The 20,133-nt window shown below is 39.2% G+C and overlaps 2 protein-coding genes across 9 annotated transcripts; one reads left to right on the top strand and one right to left on the bottom strand.

Moving 5' to 3' along the window:
* Window positions 1-584: 584 nt before the first annotated feature.
* On the bottom strand, window positions 585-9,482 carry LOC133663306 (zinc finger protein 569-like). Of its 7 annotated transcripts, none has more exons than XM_062067687.1 (4): window positions 9,025-9,479; window positions 2,194-2,394; window positions 1,315-1,406; window positions 587-1,232 (listed from the first exon to the last, which is right to left on the bottom strand). In XM_062067687.1, exons 1-3 carry the CDS (start codon window positions 9,122-9,124, stop codon window positions 1,351-1,353), a joined length of 357 nt encoding a protein of 118 aa, XP_061923671.1. In that variant the 5' UTR covers window positions 9,125-9,479; the 3' UTR covers window positions 587-1,232; window positions 1,315-1,350. The 7 variants fall into 7 exon arrangements, 5 of the variants coding, with proteins under 5 accessions (XP_061923670.1, XP_061923671.1, XP_061923668.1 ...); XM_062067683.1 differs by having other exon boundaries at window positions 589-1,232; window positions 1,975-2,394; XM_062067686.1 differs by having other exon boundaries at window positions 585-1,406.
* On the top strand, window positions 8,462-20,057 carry LOC133663302 (gastrula zinc finger protein XlCGF8.2DB-like). 2 transcript variants are annotated; one of them, XM_062067679.1, is made up of 2 exons: window positions 8,462-8,501; window positions 18,804-20,057. In XM_062067679.1, exons 1-2 carry the CDS (start codon window positions 8,468-8,470, stop codon window positions 19,820-19,822), a joined length of 1,053 nt encoding a protein of 350 aa, XP_061923663.1. In that variant the 5' UTR covers window positions 8,462-8,467; the 3' UTR covers window positions 19,823-20,057. The 2 variants fall into 2 exon arrangements, with proteins under 2 accessions (XP_061923663.1, XP_061923662.1); XM_062067678.1 differs by lacking the exon at window positions 8,462-8,501 and adding an exon at window positions 15,496-15,907.
* Window positions 20,058-20,133: the final 76 nt, after the last annotated feature.

Below are 20,133 nucleotides of genomic sequence, written 5' to 3'. Positions count from 1 at the left end.
AGGTAGTATCTCTAAATATTGCCGTTAGGGCATTCCAAAGTACTGGAGCCTGAAAAGAAAACGTTCCAGAGCCTGAAGACTTTTTAGGGCTTTGGGGGTCACTAATAAGCTAGCGTTTTTGGAACGCAGATTATGAACGGGACATATGAACATGTGTGAGCAGATGCGTTTGGCTTTTCTTAGCTTTTTTGTGACATAACCGCAGAATATTACAGTCACGGCAAAGAGCGTTAAGTGTGATAACCAAATATATACACAACTATTTAATTACTGTTACATGAAAGGATTTCTGCTCTCCATCTTAAAAGTGTTGGGAGCCTGGAGGTGGTCTCACTTATGATGGTACAGCGAGGAGATCGGCCTGGTTTCTCATTGCCTTTGTCCAGTGGTCCACTTTACATCAGCAAGGTGCTACAATCTGGTGGGATTGTGAACAGCTGCCATGTAGGCCATTGGCCCTTACCTGGAATTTAGTTCAAAGGTTTGGAACACAGGAATGAACCACAGGTTAGTTGTACACCCAGGAATGAATGTACGATTTTGCAGTCATTAAGAACTCGACGAAACATGAATTTTGCAGAAAGAAGTTTATTGCAGAAGTTACTTACTGTAAAAACTACATTTGGAAGCTTAAAATCTTTAAGTTCACCTTGAAGAACACTGTTGTTTTTTATAGAGTAATACTGTCTTGTCTACTTGTAGTTCCCTTATTGTGCAGAAAGTGTCCTAAAAAAGTTTCACCCTGGATTTTCACTGGATGCGGTATGGCAGCGGAACTGCGCCGACATGACGGCAGACTCTTCCCTATTTGATTCAAGTCAATGTGTCAAAGCTTCTATATTTGCCGGTCGCCGCAACACGACGGTTCAATTTGGCTAAAATCTGCTTGTGTTGGTCAGGAAGTCATGCAAAAACACAAAATATATGATCCAGTTTACTTTCAAAATAAAATACACCATTTTCAAGGCGGATCGTATTTTACACTTCAACATGTTGGGACAGACATAAAGTCAACTTGTCAAAGGTTTTCAGGCATAATTTCACCTTGTTGACACCAATGGATGAGGATATGCTGATTCTGGAGGTCCAAAATTAAAAATATTTATCGCAGGCATCTATATAGGAGCCTGTGTCAAATATAAGCTGATACAGGGGGCCAGGGAAGAGGGGAGTGGTTAGCGAGCGTTGATTGGGATCTGGGATGAATGATGTTACTGTTGTGTTGTTGTTTGCTAAAAAAAAAAGAAAAAAAGTTGTCATTCTGGTCATCTTTTCTACGGGTCAAGTTAAGTCAATGCCGTCACAGACGCCCACCTGTGGGTATTGACGGACGATCCGTGGTGTTGCCATTCAGCAGCCGTTACGTATCTCAAAAAGCAGGACTGAGTTTATTTGCTTTTGCTCCTCTGGAAAGACAGGATAAATTGTTTGTGGTCCGCTTTAGAACAACTTCCCTTATCACGTGATTAGGTGCGGATTTGCGAGATCTCGTAAAAAGTCCACGCTATTTCACGGCAGGGCGGAGCTGCAACAAAACGGCGGTAAGGGATTGGTAGACCGCGTTTTGTTGCCGTCACGCATTCAGTGGATATTCTCCAGTGTGTGTTCTTATGTGTCCAATCAAAGTTATCTTCTGAGAAAACCTTTGACCACAAACTAAGCAGGAAAAAGGCTCCTCTCCAGTGTGTGTTCGTGTGTGTCTCGTTAAACCATCTTTTTTAGTAAATCTTTTGCCACACACCGAGCAAGGAAAAGGTTTTTCTCCAGTGTGTGTTCTTGTATGTCTCTTTAAACCGTGTTTTTTAGTAAATCTTTTACCACAAACAGAGCAAGGAAAAGGTTTTTCTCCTGTGTGTATTCTTGTGTGTTCTTTTAAATGGGATTTATGAAAAAAACTTTTACCACAGACTGAGCAAGGAAAATGTTTCTCTCCAGTGTGACATATCATATGTCTTTTCAGATTACCCTTTTTACCATAGGTTTTGTCACAGTGAGAGCATTCGAAATGCGTGTTGCTAGTGTGACATGTCTTATCTGCTGAGTCGTCGTCATCATCAGTGTCAGCAGAGTGTGACGTTGTGTCGTCACTATCTGATAGTGGAGCTAAGAGGTTGTCTGCTTGTGATGCTCCAAAGTGGTCGCCATCTGCCTCGGATGCCATGTGTTGAGTTGAGCTGCTGCTTGGGTCTTTACTTTGATCTTTGTCTTCGTCAATTTCACTTTTTACAAGGTCATGAATCACTGGGAACTCCTCCAGTCCTTTCAAATGCTCCCCTTCCTGAGTGATGCTGTGATCCTCCTCTTCTTCTTTAATGTGAGGGGGCTCCGGCCACTCTTGCTCCATCCTGAAACTCCACTTCTGCTGCTCAGGGGGAACATTATCTTCGCTGGCGTCTGCAGGACACAAGAAGACAAACAATTGCTTTGGAAAACGGTAAGTAACTAAGATTGTTAAATGGGGCTGAAGTTAGCTTTGACTTCGCAACCTCCAATACTGATCATAGATACCAGACTGATCATTGAACAGTCACTAGTGCAAAATGATGACAAAGAACAACATAACATTATAAATGTTTTGTAAAGATTCATTACAACAAAGTGTATTGTTTGTGAAATATTTGAGCTACAGTATTAGAGACCACAGCAGGTCCAGAATAAAAAAACACTGTACCTGGACCTCTCAAATCTGGACTCTATTATCCCGCAGACCCTGAAGATTCAAAAAAATATTGTGTTTGTAATTTGTGAAACCTTTATTGTATTATTGTATATATATATATATATATATATATATATATTTTTTTTTACATTTAAAGGCCTACTGAAACCCACTACTACCGACCACGCAGTCTGATAGTTTATATATCAATGATGAAATCTTAACATTGCAACACATGCCAATACGGCCGGGTTAACTTATAAAGTGCAATTTTAAATTTCCCGCTAAACTTCCGGTTGAAAAACTCCTTTGGATATGACGTATGCGTGTGACGTCACGAGGGCAAGGAAAGTATTCGGAGCTATACAAAAAGCTCTGTTTTCATTTCATAATTCCACAGTATTCTGGACATCTGTGTTGGTGAATCTTTTGCAATTTGTTTAATGAACAATGGAGGCTGCAAAGAAGAACATTGTAGGTGGGATCGGTGTATTAGCGGCTGGCTGTAGCAACACAACAAGGACTACTTACTTGGATAGCAGACGCCTAGCCGATGCTAGCCGCCCACCCCACGGATGATCGGGTGAAGTCCTTCGTCGCGCCGTCGATCGCTGGAACGCAGGTGGGCACGGGTGTTGATGAGCAGATGAGGGCTGGCTGGCGTAGGTGGAGTGCTAATGTTTTTATCATAGCTCTGTGAGGTCCGGTTGCTAAGTTAGCTTCAGCGTCGTTAGCAAAAGCATTGTTAAGCTTTGCCAGGCTGAGAATTATTAACCGTGTAGATACATGTCCATGGTTTAATAGTATTGTTGATCTTCTGTCTATCCTTCCAGTCAGGGATTTATGTATTTTGTTTCTATCTGCATTTGAGAACGATGCTATCACGTTAGCTCAGCAGCTAAGTGTGTCACCGATGTATTGTCGTGGAGATAAAATTCACTGTGAATGTCCATTTCGTGTGCTCGACTCTCATTTTCAAGAGGATATAGTATCCGAGGTGGTTTAAAATACAAATCCGTGATCCACAATAGAAAAAGGAGAGAGTGTGGAATCCAATGAGTTACGGTCAGAGCGTTCTTCACTCTAACGTTCCTCATCCACTAATCTTTCATCCTCGCTCAAATTAATGGGGTAATCGTCGCTTTGTCGCTCAGAATCTCTCTCGCTCCATTGTAAACAAAGGGGAATTGTGAGGAATATTACCTCCTGTGACGTCACGCTACTTCCGGTACAGGCAAGGCTTTTTTTTAATCAGCGAGCAAAAGTTGCAAACTTTATCGTCGATTTTCTCTACTAAATCCTTTCAGCAAAAATATGGCAATATCGCGAAATGATCAAGTTTGACACATAGAATGGATCTGCTATTCCCGTTTAAATTTAAAAAATTCATTTCAGTAGGCCTTTAACTTTTTTTTCAGCATTTAGACCACATTACCCCAGGTCCAAATCCAAAACCACTATACCTGGACTTCTCAAATCTGGACTGTGTTTTTATAAATCTTAAGTGTTTATAGCACGGCTATTCTACTGGAGGACGGGGGGCCATATTTTTACATGTTCACATGTCCCAAAATTTCCGGTCCAAAATTGCTGGCTTAATAGTGACCTCCAGAGTAGGTTTTTTTCCGGGCTCTAGTACAGAATGCCCTGCTGGCAATATTTAGAGATACTACCTCAGTAGAAGCATTTAAGTTCCTCCCTAAAACTAATTTATAAACTATAGCTTTTACAGTGCATCCGGAAAGTATTCACAGGGTTTCACTTTATCCACATTGTTTTATGTTACAGCCCTTTACCAAAATGGAATGTATTTTTGTCCTCAAAATTCTACACACACTACCCCATGATGACAATAAGACAAAAGGTTTTTTTGATTTTTGCAAATGTATAAACAATTAAAAACTCAGTAATCACATGTACTTAAGTAGTCACAGCTTTTGCCATGAAGCCCAAAAGAGAGCTCAGATGCATCCTGTTTCAACAAATCATCCCTGAGATGTTCCCACGGCTTAATTGGAGTCAGCCTGTGGTCAATTTAGTTGATTGGACGTGATCCGGAAAGGCACACACATGTCCCTATGTAAGGTCCCACACTTGACAGTGGATGGCAGAGTTTGGATGGCCAAATCAAGCAGGAAATCAAAGGAATTTTCTGTAAGCCTAGGATTGTCTTGAGGCACACATCTGGGGAAGAGTACAGAAAAGCTGCCTTGAAGGTTCCAATGAGCACAGTGGCCTCCATCATTTGTAAATGAAAGAAGTTTGGAACCACCAGGACTCTTTCTAGAGCTGGCCGATCGTCGAAACTGACCGATCAGCGGAAAAGGGCCCTAGTCAGGGAGGTGACCAAAAACCTGATGGTCAGAGCTACAGCATTTTTCCGTGGAAAGAGGAGAACCTTCCAGAAGGACAACCATCTCTGCAGCAATCCACCAATAGGGCCTGAATGACAGAGTGGCCAGAAGAAAGCCATTCCTTAGTAAAAAGCACATAGCAGCCCACCTGGAGTTTGCCAAAATGCACCTAAAAGACTCTCAGACCATGAGAAACAATGTTCTCTGGAATTATGAAATAAAGATAGAACTTTTTGGCGTGAATGCCAGGTGTCATTTTAAGAGGAAACCAGGCACCGCTCATCACCAGACCAGCACCATCTTTAGCAGCAAGAACTAGGAGACTATTCAAGATAAAGGGAAAGATGAATGAAGCAATGTACAGAGACATCCTGGATGAAAACCTGCTCAAAAGCGCTCTTCAACTCTGACTGAGAATACGGTTCATCTTTAAACAGGACAACGACCCTAACCACACAGCCTATATATCAAATAAATGGCTTCAGGACAACTCTGTACATGTCCTTGAGGTATCCAGTATTTAATCCGATTGAACATATTTGGAGAGATATGAAAAGTCTCCCAGTTTCTCTCTGGCTCTCATCGAAGGCGTACACTTTCCCTTATCTTTCCTGCTTGCTTCTTTGTTTTATCTTGTCTTAACTTTCGGGTAGCCTCTTTTTGCAAGGCTCTCCAATATCTAAACAACGGAATTGATGAACTTGCCTCTCAACAAAATTGACAAGATCTTGGGTTCGGGGGAACCTGTCTGTCCTGACGGAACGGTTGTGGCTGGACACATGACGGACACTTGGGAGAAGCGGAGAGCCGCCTGCCTGGCGACACTTTCAGTCAAGGACGTTGAAGATATATTCCTATTCGAAATCATGATAACAGGACATCTGCTGATTGGAGTAAGCATTAGCCTGGTGCATCGACCAATTGGAAGATGCTAGCAGACGTTCAAAGTACCACAAATGAATGGATGATGTGGGCAGAACTCTGCTCTGTCTCCCTGTAATGTTTGTCTGCTCTTGAATGGGATTGTGCTGAAAATCCTAATTTCCCCTCGGGGATTAATAAAGTACTTCTGATTCTGATATGGAACATGCTTGTAATGTGTGTCATAACTGAACTTACTGAATCATCAATCATCTTCAATGTGCAGCCGTAGCCGAGAGACCTTGCACAACCCTTCGCCAGCAGTCGGGGTCACCCATTGCAGAGCCCAGTTCCGAAACAAGGATCCCAGTGTCCTGTACTATTACTTCGGGGTAGGTGAGGCAACCCCTGGTAGATTGTTTACAAAGGAGTAAGGCTGAAACGACGCGTCGACATAGTCGACGTCATCGGTTACGTAAATACGTCAACGCCGTTTTTGTGCGTCGACGCGTCACATATTTACGTCACACTACCGTCATGGCGAAGCGCAAAGCAGACGATCAAAGAAGACGATGCGAGCGGTGCCACCCACACAACCATCTGATTGGTACACACAAAGCATTGTCAGCCAATCAGCAGTGCGTATTCAGAGCGCATGTAGTCAGCGCTTCAGCGTGGAGCAGATAGGTGTTTAGCAGGTGAGCATCAGGCAGCGGACTCTCCCCAAATGATAATAAACACCTCCCAGTCAACTACTAGTAACATCACTATGAGCCCGTTGACCTTCTAGAAACTTAAACTGCAGCTCAGCTCACTCGCAGTCCTGGCTTGAGGTGAAGGCTACCGGTAATTAGCTCTCAGTTCCAGCCATCGACCCCTTCTGAGCGCCTATTTTCAGCTGCTGGGAATATTGTAAACGAGAAAAGAACCAAAGCATGTAGACATGCTAACCTTTCTTCATTACAACTGTTAGACACTCACTGGAATGAGTAGAATTTATTATTGTGTACTGTATTGGACTGGATGTTTATTTTGCACATTTTAAAAGCAATACTTAATGTTTACAGTGCTCCAGAATATTTAGATTGGCACTTTTTTGTATTGGATGTTTATCTTTATTTTTGCACATTTGAGCAAATAAGCAATACTTTCACTTTTGTTGAAATGTTTACAGTGTTGTTACAGAATATTTCGTTTTGCACTTTTTTGTATTGGATGTTTATCTTTATTTTTGCACATTTTAAAGCAAAATAAGCAATACTTTTACTTTTGAAATGCTTATACTATTGCAGAATATTAAGATTTGCACTGGATGTTGACTTTTATATTTGCACATTAAAAAGCAAATAAGCTACTTTTAATTTTGTTAAATGTTAAAAGTTTTAAATGTTTACATTGTTACAGAATATTTAGTCATGTTGTTGTCAATGTTGACTGAGTGGCCATACTTCTTTTTTTTGTAAATAAAAGCCATGCCTTTTGAAAAAACGGGCCTACATTTATTTTTTCATCTTCATTTTGAATAAAAAAAATAATCGATAAAAGGAAAAATAATCTATAGATTAATCGAAAAAATAATCTATAGATTAACCGATTAATCGAAAAAATAATCTATAGATTAATCGATAGAAAAATAATCGTTAGCTGCAGCCTTACAAAGGAGTAGCTGTTATATCAGTTACATCTTGGCACCGAAGCAGTGACCAGCAAACTGTGCGTGACGTTGGCTCAGACGGGTGCTTGCTCTAGGTAGGTTGCCGTATATTTGGTCAAAGGTGAGATGGGACTGCCACGACAAGCCTTGAACCCTTCGAAGCAGGTTGGTAAAGCAACCGTCAAGGCCTTTGTGAAGGCGCGCATTGAGGGTCCAGGTCTCGGAGCAGTACATGAGGATGGGTTCGATGGTAGACTTGAAGAGGTCTAGCTTAAGTGAATTGGACAGGTTGGAGTGCAATATGCTGTCCATTTTATTACATGCTTTCCAGGCTTGGGCTTTCCTTGTACAGAAGTCATTACCGGAATCCATGATCCTGGAACCGAGGTACTTAAAATCGTCAACTTGCTTAAGTGGGGATCCAGATTTGAAGGACAGTTTCGGTTGAGACAAATTCTGTCTTCAAGGAGTTGCAGTGGAGACCAACGCAGTTAGCGGCAACCTCTAGAGCAGTGTTTTTCAACCTTTTTTGAGCAAAGGCACATTTTTTTCATTGAAAAAATCCGAAGGCACACCACCAGCAGAAATCATTAAAAAATTAGAACTTGATATTGACAATAAAAAGTCGTTTGTCGCAATTGTTGAATATGAATTTAAACCATAACCAACCATGCATCACTATACTTGTCTCTAAGTACTGTCACATCACGCCGTGACTTATTTGGAGTTTTTTTGTGTCTTCCTGTGTGTGGTGTCTTATTTCTTGTCTTGCGCTCCTATTTTGGTGGCTTTTCATGTTTTCTTGGTATTTTCCTGTAGCAGTTTCATGTCTTCCTTGAGCACTATTCCCTGCACCTGTTTTGTTTTAGCAATCAAGGCTATTTAAGTTGTCGCTATCCTTCTTTGCGGGGATATTGTTGATTGTCATGTCATGTTTGGATGTACTTTGTGGACCCCGTCTGCTCCACACACTGTAAGTCTTTACTGTCGTCCAGCATTCTGTTTTTGTTTACTTTGCAACCAGTTCAGTTTTAGTTTCGTTTTGCATAGCCATCCCTAAACTTCAATGCTTTTTCTTAGCGGCACTCGCCTTTTGTTTATTTTTGGTTTAAGCATTAGATACATTTTGACCTGCAGTCTGTCGTCTGCATATTGTGATCACGACAAACCATGTTCCCGACATCTACAAAGCAATTAGCTACTTGCTGCCACCTACTGATATGGAAGAGTACTACACGGTTACTCTGCCTAGCTCTAAACAGCACCGACACATTTGCAGATTATTATTACTGGTTTGAAAAAAATATTTTAACCCAAATAGGTAAAATTACATATTCTCCCACGGCACACCAGACTGTATATCACGGCACACTAGTGTGCCGCGGCACAGTGGTTGAAAAACACTGCCCTAGAGTACACAAATAAATGGACTTCAACGAGGAAAACATACAAATGAGTAGTGTTGATGAACAAATGGAAAGCATTAAAGGACTAACCTGATCTGTTTGACTCTATTCGAGTCTTGAAAACAGCGTCCAGTAGTCGCTCGTTCTCCTCTTTTATTCGAGAAATCTCCTCCTCGTACTCTGCTATCATTCTTTCTAACACTACAAATATGTCTTCTACAGCGAAGTCAGTCGCTGGTTGACCAACGCTCTCAGCATTTGTACTTTACACATGTTCACACAACCACAACACTCGATCTCTGCATAGAGGATGTGTTGATAACTTCCGCGTCTCTATTGTTAGCAGCTAACAAGCTAAGCTCGCCCGAAGCTTCTGAGTAAACTGAGGCAGGTTTGTCTTAACAACAATTTGCAAAAAAATCGCAACATATGAGGCGACAATTTACAAACGATGCAATAATCACGTCGTCAGCTAACTTGATTTATTTTCGTGTCAACTGTACTGTAAGATAGTTGTCTAAAATGGCGACCAACGCATGCGCTGTATGTGTTCTTCTTCTTCTTCTTTTTTTTGTTTAATGGCGGTTGGCAAATGACCTTATGGGGTGCATTACCGCCACCTTCTGAAATGGAGTGTGGACCAAAGTGGAACCCTTCTCTATATATTTTTTATTTAACCCAGTCTTTTTTAAATATGTATATGCCATTATTTTTCTGCGGTAAGTAGTAGTCTAACGCATAATTTTTTGTATTCATTAACTCAGTTACCGTTACTACATGATGCGTTACTGCGTTATTTTACGTTATTTTGTATGTACTATCAGCTATCAACTGAGAAGATCTGAGTGTGTTTTACTGGAGAGCTACAGAAGAGGCGCGGGAGAAGAGGCACGCTGTATATGTGTGTGTGTGTGTGTGGGGGGGGGGGGGGGGGGGGGGGTCTGTGTTTACTAACAAGCAGAGGTGGGACAAAGTCATTGCTTTGCAAGTCACAAGTAAGTCTCAAGTCTTTGCCCTCAAGTCTCGAGTCAAGTCCCAAGTCAAGACAGGCAAGTCCCGAGTCAAGTCCAAAGTCAAGACTGGAAAGTCTCAAGTCAAGTCACAAGTCTTGCATTTTGAGTTTCGAGTCCTTTCAAGTCCTTTTGACCACAGACTAATATTTTTACAAACATTGTGTATGCTTTTAAACCGCTGTATTTATTTATTAAAACAAGTGCATTTGAAATAGCAGGAAAGAAAATAGTACTGACATTGCAATTCATAATAGCACCATTAACCAGTCATTTTAATAGTTTAAACAATTTTAAACATTTAACTCATTCCTTTACAGAATAAACACATTTGCAAAAACAAGTGCAACTGTACTTATTTGTACAAAAGTGTTAACATTGTATTTCCATGGCATATTGCATTGTAACTAGTTCCACAGCAGTTTCTATTCTGTTCTTACCTTATCTCATTGATCTCATCTCATACTGTATGTGTGTTGATGTGTGCATACACATAAAAAACATAACAAATACATGAACATAAGAATGAACAGAGTTGTACTTTTTAGATGTCAGGGCCCTATGCAATATGTACACATATTCTTGATATAGTATACATTTTAACTGACCTTTATTTGACAATGTTTGTCTTTTTGTAGGTGGCTAAAATACGCGGTGCTGCTGACCGCCGTCTAACGTTACGTTACTGTGTGTGATACATTGACTACCGTAGCATTATGTGTAGGTACCTCATGCAACCCTGCTTAAAAAATCACTTGACAAAAAGTATGAATAAGGTAGCAAAGTGCAGTGGACGCAACATATTGCCGTGTTTGAAATTACGTTATAACCATAAACATCTTATAAGTAGACGCAATATTGGTTGCTGTGACGCGAGCAATTTGCATCTTGAAGTGGTGATGAGAGCCGGCGAGCAGCCTAAACTGACAGTTGACAGGTAGAAAACAAAGATGCCGGGCTGGTGTTCAGCGTTTTCCTGCTCAAATGAGCGGACTGTTGAAAATAGGAATCGGGGGATTACTTTTCACAAGTAAGATTTAACATTAATGTACTATTGGTTGTATTTTATGAAAATAACATTACCACAGAGTTGAGAAGGAGCAAAGATCTTCAATATTTGTATGTGAAAATCACAAATAAATCTTCTGGGGGAGGATGACGCCCCTACAGGGGTTTGGTTTACAAACTTTCTGCCCCACCTAAAACAAAATTCACCAGCCGCCATTGATTATGATGCATTCTCATTTTAGGCAAAATATAAGACAATACTTTCTTAACAGTATAATTGTAACCAGGAATAAGTCTTCAAGGAACAATATTCAAATACTAACATTGTTGGGTAAAACAGAATTTGGTTTTATTCTGAATCCAGTGAAACAGATTGGTGGTTTTAGCTGATATAAAGACTTTCAGGTGTTTATATATGTTTAAGTATTTGGCAGACGCTTTTATCCAAAGCGACATTCATAAAAAATACATACAAAACAATCACTGTAAACATGATCATTTAAGGGAAGAATGTAATACAAAATATCAATACAAAGTGTCACGACAGAATAAACTCTCTGCTGCTGCAGCAACAGAGATACGGTCTATAAGATATATAGATATCTAATGTATTTATACATTGTTTATGTAGCATGTATATATAACGTGATCATATTGTTTCTTCAATTTAAAAATAGCTGACCGTTTTTTCCCCCCTTCTCTGGTATTATATTCCCAGTTTTAATCTCGGATGTCTGGTCATTTATAGCGTATAAGAATATTCTATTAATGTTAAGCAAACTATGAATAATAAAACATGTGTCCGTTACCATAGCTACACGTATGACAAAAAAGCGCGTGAAAATGAGTGGTATTCAGTGAGGTAAAATGAATTAAATGCGTTGACAGTTCATTGCTCCTGCCAAATGAATTGCACTGAATGGAGCGGATCACCACTCCAAGATGGCGGCCCCGCGTCTCGTCTGCGCCAGTAGGCAGTAGCGCTCGATGCTGTGTACCCTTATAAGATGTCTATGGTTATGACGTTAGCAGTGAGTTTACAGCCTCACTGATTTAACTACACAGCAAATAAAAGTCACGTTACTTAGCCAATAAACGGTATCTTACATTCAAAACTTACCCTTCTTTGTGCAACTTCAAATGTCGAACAAAGTTGGAAGTTGTTGCGTCTCCGTCTGTAATATTCCAACTGCGTGATTTGCATACGGCAATTCGTTGACCAAGTCGTAGTTTTTATACCCGAACGAAACCAACTTTGGTATAAATCTTTCTCACAGGCGCGTTGTTTGACAACTCTTGTTCATTGGTTGTCCTGCAATTTGATTGGAGCAATGCTGTGTGATGAAAACAATGTATATATATACATATATGTATATATATACATATATATATATTATATATATATATATATATATATATATATATGTATATATATACATATATATATATATATATATATATATATATATATATATATATATATATACATATATATATATATATATATATATATATATATATATATATATATATATATATATATATATATATATGAAATACTCGAGTTGGTGAATTCTAGCTGTAAATAACCACGTCCCCAACCACGCCCCCGACCACTCCCCACTCCCGACCAAGACCCCCCCCCCCCCTCACCCCCGACCCCCCATCTCCCGATATTGGAGGTCTCAAGGTTGGCAAGTATGACATCAGCCAAAGTGGAGTTTCTTAACATGGAGATATTCTCACTACTTTTCTTTTGTCGAGCACAAAGAAAATAACATTTTAGTTAAATGTAAGTTGTGTCTCGGATCAACGATCCCATCTGCTGCCCAAAACAACAATTCAAATCTGCTGAAACAGCTACAAAAGCAACATGCTTCGATGAAGCTAGTAAAGAGAGACACACTTCACCTCCACACCATCTAAGCAACAGTGGATGGATTTTAACGGAGGGACTGCTAGCCAGGACAACATTGATAGAGCCATTGCAGCGTATGTGCTAGAAGACATGCAGCCTATTTCTACAGTGGATCAGTCACCTGCTTTCAGGCAGCTAATTAGCATGATATCGGGCATCAAACAGCAAATGGCACGGAAAACATTTTCAACGTACCTGGACACAGTGGACAGTGAGCACATAAAAATGGAAAGTGATCTAAAGAAAACACTCCAAACTCTGCCTCTGCTCATCATTCAGCACTGAAGGTACACACACTCTGTCAATTCTCTTATATAATCTGTCATTCTAGACTTCTAGAGTGTTTGATTATCACATCACTTTAAACTCTCTTAACTTTAACTTTAAATGTAGAGACTATAAAGTTCACAAACATAAAGAGGGATCCTAGTGGGCCAGGTCAATCTTTCTTATCTCTAAACTAGAACTGGGGAAATGCGTGGAGTGTTCTGTGCTTCAGACATGATTTTATTTCAGAATTCCTTGAGAGAAAAAACACCTGGTTGGGCTTTGTGTATGTAGTGTGTGCCTTCCTTGGTTTACAGCTATGTTGTTATTATGCTGTTTGTTACTTATGTATGTTATGTTGCAGCTATTTAAAATAGTTTTGTCAATTTGGTCTGGTCTGAAAAAAATTGGCCCTTTGAAACATATCTTTGTCTTTGTGTTGTATGTAGACCACATTGCTTAGCAGAGTTCAGAGATGCAAATGCATGTCATGTTGATCAACAGATTGTATTATTCTCCAGTGCAATAACAGCACTGAAATGAAGGCTAAAAGGGCATTAAAGGGGGCTTTAAAAAAATAAAAAAAAATAAAAAAATAGAAGTAACTAAATAGTTACTTTCCAAAGTAACGCATTACTTTTTGGTGTAAGTAACTGAGTTAGTAACTGAGTTACTTTTGAAATAAAGTAACTAGTAACTGTAACTAGTTACTGGTTTTCAGTAACTAACCCAACACTGTATATTACTGACAATTGCAAAGTCTAGTTTTTAGCCTGCAGATATAGATTTAAGTGAATTGACTCGTTAAAAAAAATAACATTTAGATAAAAATGGACTTGCTGGATTTCAGTTATGCCTTTGATCGTCATTCAGTGCAACTCCCAGTGTAACCTATTTTTTATGGACTTGCCTCTTTGTGATGTTAAGTTCCTGTTCTAAGCTGTCATACAGTGTGTGCCTTGAGCTCTTATTTTGAAGGCGCTAAGAGCGGAAGTGGTGTGACACGTGTGGTGGAGCGGAGTTTTGGAAGCAAACGAAATAAAGTGGTAAACTGGAGCCTCCGTGTTTGTTATTTTGTAGTTTTATACCGTATGGGTGAGGGCGGACCTACGTCACTTCTGCCTACCAATCCCCTAGCAACCGGGAATTCGTTGAAAACAAACCAGCTCACAGCGAACACAGCATTGACAGAAAAAGCATTTAACGAGCGTTGTGGCTTGGAAGTCGGCGTTAAATCTTTCATTTACGCATTTTTACTTATTCGCATATCGTGTGAAAAAACGAAAATGTATTATTTGCGTCAGACTCGTCTCAGTTAACTTTAAAGCTTCTCAGGCTTAGCTTAGCTTGCTAGTTAGCTTAGCCTGCGCGCTACTAAGAAAGAGACGCGGAAGTTATCAACAACAAGATCAAGTGTTAGTGTATAAAATATTGAAAGATTTGAGGGCTACATGTATTGAATGGCAACATGAATTTGCCGGGTGGGAAATAAGGCTTCGACGACTCGACGCCATTCATCTCGCTGCTGTGCTCGTCTCTGTGCCTCGCCCCATGTAAGCTTCATCTCTTCAGCTCCCCTTCAACTGTTCTTCGCCAGGTGTTCTTTGGCCGCCCTGGCTTACGTTTTCCCGGTGGTGTCCATCTTAACGCTGCCTTTGGTATCCTCTCGTTGTCCGGTTTTCGAAAATAGCTAGCTAGGCTATAGACTATATAGTATATACCGCATGTTATTTTTGTCCAACAACAACTTCAGCTGTCGAACGTTATAAGGTACAAATTCAACAAGTACAACATTAGCACGGGCGTATAGCCAAGTTGTGGTTAAGAAGGTGGATTTGTGTTCCTTATATTTACCAGAAACGAAGTGATCCGAACACACGACCCAGGATTTTGGGGGACTCCAGTGAGAACCGTCCTCGTTTTCCCAGGTGCAAAGCTGCGAGCCATTTGTCTCGTCTCTGTAGGCTTTTATCACGCTTTGGCAGAACAAAATACAACCTTTGTTTTCCCTGTTTCCAGTTGTGGTTAGCACAACCAAAAACAACACAGTTTTTCGGCATTTTGGAGGCAGAATGACGGGTTTAACCAGCGTAGGTCGACAGGTTAAAGAGTAATGGCAACGGTTTGTTTTCAACGCCAGTCTGGTTGCTATGGCTCGAAGACCCGTATGTAGCTCAGTTGCCCGGATGTCGGCCCTCACCCATATGAACTCTCGGTTACACCAGTATAGTGAAAGTGATTAAAATGGTTCCGTTAATAATGCTTATTTGTATATACCCCTTATCAATTTTTATATTATAGTTTTTTTCCTACAATTGTTTTTTCTTTTCTACAAAACATTAGTAAAAACAAATGCGAGAGGAAGGAAGTGACGTTCATTTGCGCATGCGTGGACTGATTGTGTCGTAGTGACAGGCGTTGTTGTTGTTGTCACTTATGATTATGGATGTTTTTAAACTGTGCGTAGGCATTCATGTCGTGTGTTAGAGTAAATCATCCCTAATGATTTTTTGTATCCGGATACATTTGGACTAAGCACGCGTTGACTTAGCTTGCTAGCTGCTAACAAAGAAAGCCAGAAGTGATCAAAAAGACATCGCTACGCAGAGATCAAAGTGTGAGTGTAAAGTGTTGTGATTGTGTCAAAAAATGTGCGAAAGAACGATTGTGGAGTACGAGGGGGAACATTCTCGAACAAAAGAAGAGAACAAGCAACAACATGAATTGAACGCTGTTTTCAAGACAAATCAAGTTGTGTCACACACAGAAGGTTTGTTTCATTCTTACCCTTGCATTTTTCTTAACTTAATGTTTTATTATTACCAACATTCCTAAATATATTGTCTATAGGTATATGTAATGTGTCTTGTGAGAATATTTTCTCAATCAATACATTAATCAAAGTGTACCTATATAGCCCGTAATCAAAAATGTCTCAAAGGGCTGCACAAGCCACTACAACATCTTCAGCAAAGATCCCACATTTTCTGTTTTTTTTAAAAATATGAGACGAGCTTGTAATTTATGTTTATCGCAGCTCACACATTCACCAAATCTATTTGACATATTGTAGTCAATGTAATTTGTGGTTGATTGTGGTGGTTGATCAATCTGTATTAGCTATACCAGGTGTCTCCAATCACAAAGAGAGCTACTCATTTTTGCAACGTTTATATTAATAGCCTATTTACGTTTCATACTTTATTTGATTAAGTGAAAAAGCTTGTTTTGCAATATGTATTAATACATCAACAACGAAAAATGTTATTCAGTATTCCTTTTTTTTCTAGTTCCATTTTTTTGTATCACTATTGACAGCTACATTGACAATAGGTAAGGCTTTTGTGTTTTGTTCATATGATTTGCAAAATTTAAATTGTATTTTCACTATAGGGAAGCAGATCTCCTCTCAAACAGTGCGGCCATTGTCTATACAACTATTGTCTATTCTGTGGTCATTTCTCGTTAAATTGAGGCATATTGTCTGAATTGAAAGGGGAACTGCACTTTTTTGGAATTGTGTCTGTCTTTCACAATGCTTTTGTAAGGCAAAAACACATTTTTCTTTTTATGCATTCTAAATCATAAAAAAAACGCTAGCAAAAGTCAGCTAACAATGGAACATGGAGTTGCTCTATTTCGCCTAAAGCGCTCTAAAAAAAACATCCAAACATTTCCATTATCAAATTATATACACACTGTAATTATATATGTAATGTAGTAACACGCACATGTATAATAACTTGTAATATTACGTATTTTGGTCATTCTAAGCACAAAGCGGCGTATACATTTCTCAGGCTCATTACAATGTTCACTTTCCCCTTAAACAACAACAAACCTACTACTCGAGGCTGACTTCGAGAGAAAACAACAACTACTTTAGGACACATGGTGATTCAGAACCTTATATTTTTTAGCCTGAATATATAGGATGATCTACACATTTTAGAAGCTATGTGTTAAACAGATCAGGCATAAGTGACACACTAAGCATCATGTAGCAGTATTGCTAAGTGCTAAACAAGAAATACAAACTAAAGACAAAAAATAATCACTTAGTGTACAATGTTTGCTGTCACTTGGATGCCGACTGATGGAATGTTCATATCTTCGGGTTTGGATGAAGAATTAATCATAATTTTTGAATTTTTAACAATTTTCCTTGTGGATCATTAAAGGTTGTCTAAGTCTATAATCCTCACGGAAGGTTAAAGTACAGCAAACTAGCGTCTTTTTGTGTCTATCTCGCCATCTGCGTGTATTAGTTGAATGTCAAAGTTGACAAACTTCTCGGTTTATAGCCACATTCTTCTACTATCCTGGGGAGGGGCATGATTTATAGTCTAGAATTAGCTTTCACCAGCTCAGAGGCGATGCAGCAGCTCACTTGCTCAATATCTACGATCTGAATAAAACTGGACTCACTGGTGACGGTGGCAGAGAAGAGGACTGTGGAAAAACTAGTGAGCATCCTGGATGATGCCAGTCACCCTATGCATACTGTTATCAGTAGCCAGAGGAGCCTGTTCAGTGCTATACTGCTTCATCCCAAGTGCAGGACTAATAGACTAAAAAACTCCTTTGTCCCACACGCCATTAGACTGTACAACACCTCTCTGGGTGGGAGGGGGGGTACTAGGATGATAGGGGATGCAAAACAATAACAGTGCAATAGTTTTTCATAACATGGTCACTCCTGCCTAATTTCTCTTATTATATTCTTATTGTTCTGTTCTGTTTTTATTCTCATTGTTGCTTTTGATTTTTTAGTCTTATTGTAATATTTTTCTATTTTGTTTCCATTTATACCCCCATCATTTACTTTTTACTTTTTAAATTCGATCTCAATTCTGTACATTGCTGCTGGAATTTTAATTTTCCTGAGGTAACTCTCCTGAAGGAATCAATAAAGTACTATCTATCTATCTATCTATCTATCTATCTATCTATCTATCTATCTATCTATCTATATGTCAATATAGCAGCATAGGCTAGTTAGCTCCCTGTGATCACGGCACCACTGGAAATAGTTTGTCGCATTAGCGCTTATAATAACAATATCGCAAATACTTGGTCAATATTCAGGCCGCGAGATGTAAATAGTGTTGTTTGCGGTTTTTTGGGTGTTTTTGTAGAGGGCTTTATGTCCGGAATAGTGTATTCCCATTAGCTGAATTGTTAGCCACCTTCTACATGCCAAGTTTAAAGACATAGAATGCATTAAAAAATAGATACTCAGAGCTCATTGTCACGTTACTGTTTTAATTAATTATTGATTATAATTCCAGAAAGATACACCACTGAATGTTTTCTTATTGTTTATTGTCGTCCACAAGTTGCAAGCATTCTCTGTGTATATTTTACGCTTGAAAAATGATTGTCATTCTTAAACAATAATTTATGTTCCAACACATTTACCTGCACCTATTAAGAGCATTCATGAACTGTTGAGAGTGATCTACATAAATGCTGCCTCTTTACTAGATCAGCATTGCAAATTAAAATCTGTTCCTAATTGTTTTACCCTGTATAAATAATGAATATATAAATACATGTAAACTATGAAGTGAGGACATCGATGTGTTGCTAAATGTTTATATCCTAAATTACCCAGAAGGCTTAGTACCAAAGACATAATGTGTTTGTCTTCTTGCGCCCTGCAGACATTGGTGAAGAACATCACCCCCCTGAGCAGCAAGAACGTAGCTTCAGAGTGGAGCAGAAGGAGCCACAGCCCCCCCACATTAAAGAGGAAGTTGAGGAACTCCCTCACGTCAAAGAGGAAGAGGAGGAACACAGCATCAGTCAGGAGGGAAAGCCTCCTAAAGGACTGGAGGACGTTGATGTCACCAAGTTTTCAGTGATTGGTGTCATTGTGAAGAGTGAAGGCGATGGTGTAAATGAAGAGACGAGACAGGAGCTTCTGTTTGCAGGCTCCACTACTCAACACATGACAACAGAAGCTGATGGAGACAACATCGAAGCATCACAAGCAGCCATCGTAGCTCCACTATCAGATAATGTTGACACAATGTCACACTCTTCTGACACTGATGATGAAGACTCTAAAGCCGAAATGTTATATCACACTGACAACATGTCTTGGAAATGTTTTCAGTGTGACAAAACCTTTAGCAACAAGGGAAATCTCAACATGCACATGAAGATCCACTCAGGAGAGAAAACCTTTTCATGCTCATTTTGTGGTAAAACATTCTTTCAGAAGGCAAATTTGACAGCACACACTAGAACACACACGGGAGAGAAACTTTTTTCTTGCTCCGTGTGTGGTAAAAGATTTTCTAAAAATGATGGATTAAAAAGACACTCAGGAACACACGCTAGAGAGAAACATTTTCTCTGCTCGGTGTGTGGTAAAAAATTCTCTAAAAAAGATGGTTTAAAAAGACACACCAGAATACACAATGTTGAGCAACCTTTTTTCTGTTCAGTGTGTAACGCACATTTTGATCACAGTTCTGTTCTGGCTCAACACATGAGAGGGCACACTGGAGAGAAACCTTTCACCTGCTCAGTTTGCGGTAAAGGATTCTATCATAAGTCACATTTTAAGGAACATACCAGAATACACACCGGAGAGAAACCGTTTCCTTGTTCGTTGTGTGGTAAAAGTTTCTCTAAAAGACATGGTTTAAACAGACATACAAAAACACACACTTGAGGAAAAAAACACATTTTTTTTATTTTATGATCAGCGGTTCTCAAATAAGATTGTGTATTTTTTACATATCCGACACTAGTGTCGAATCAAACTCTACTTTAAAAAAGGTAACCATAACACAAGTTATGTTTAAAATTAAATGTATATTTTTTTTTTTTTACAAAATGTGTGAAATTCAAGTTGCCATGATTGTCATTTAAATGTTTATTTAATAAAATTTAATAATTGAATAATACATTCACAAAAAGGGTATTTTGATATGAATTTCTAATGATCTCAATTTACCCCAAAACATCTGAACTTAGCATACG

The sequence above is a fragment of the Entelurus aequoreus genome, linkage group LG13 (assembly GCF_033978785.1).
Source record: "Entelurus aequoreus isolate RoL-2023_Sb linkage group LG13, RoL_Eaeq_v1.1, whole genome shotgun sequence".
Taxonomy (NCBI): Eukaryota; Metazoa; Chordata; class Actinopteri; order Syngnathiformes; family Syngnathidae; genus Entelurus; species Entelurus aequoreus.
This window is presented reverse-complemented; position numbering and strand designations above follow the sequence as displayed.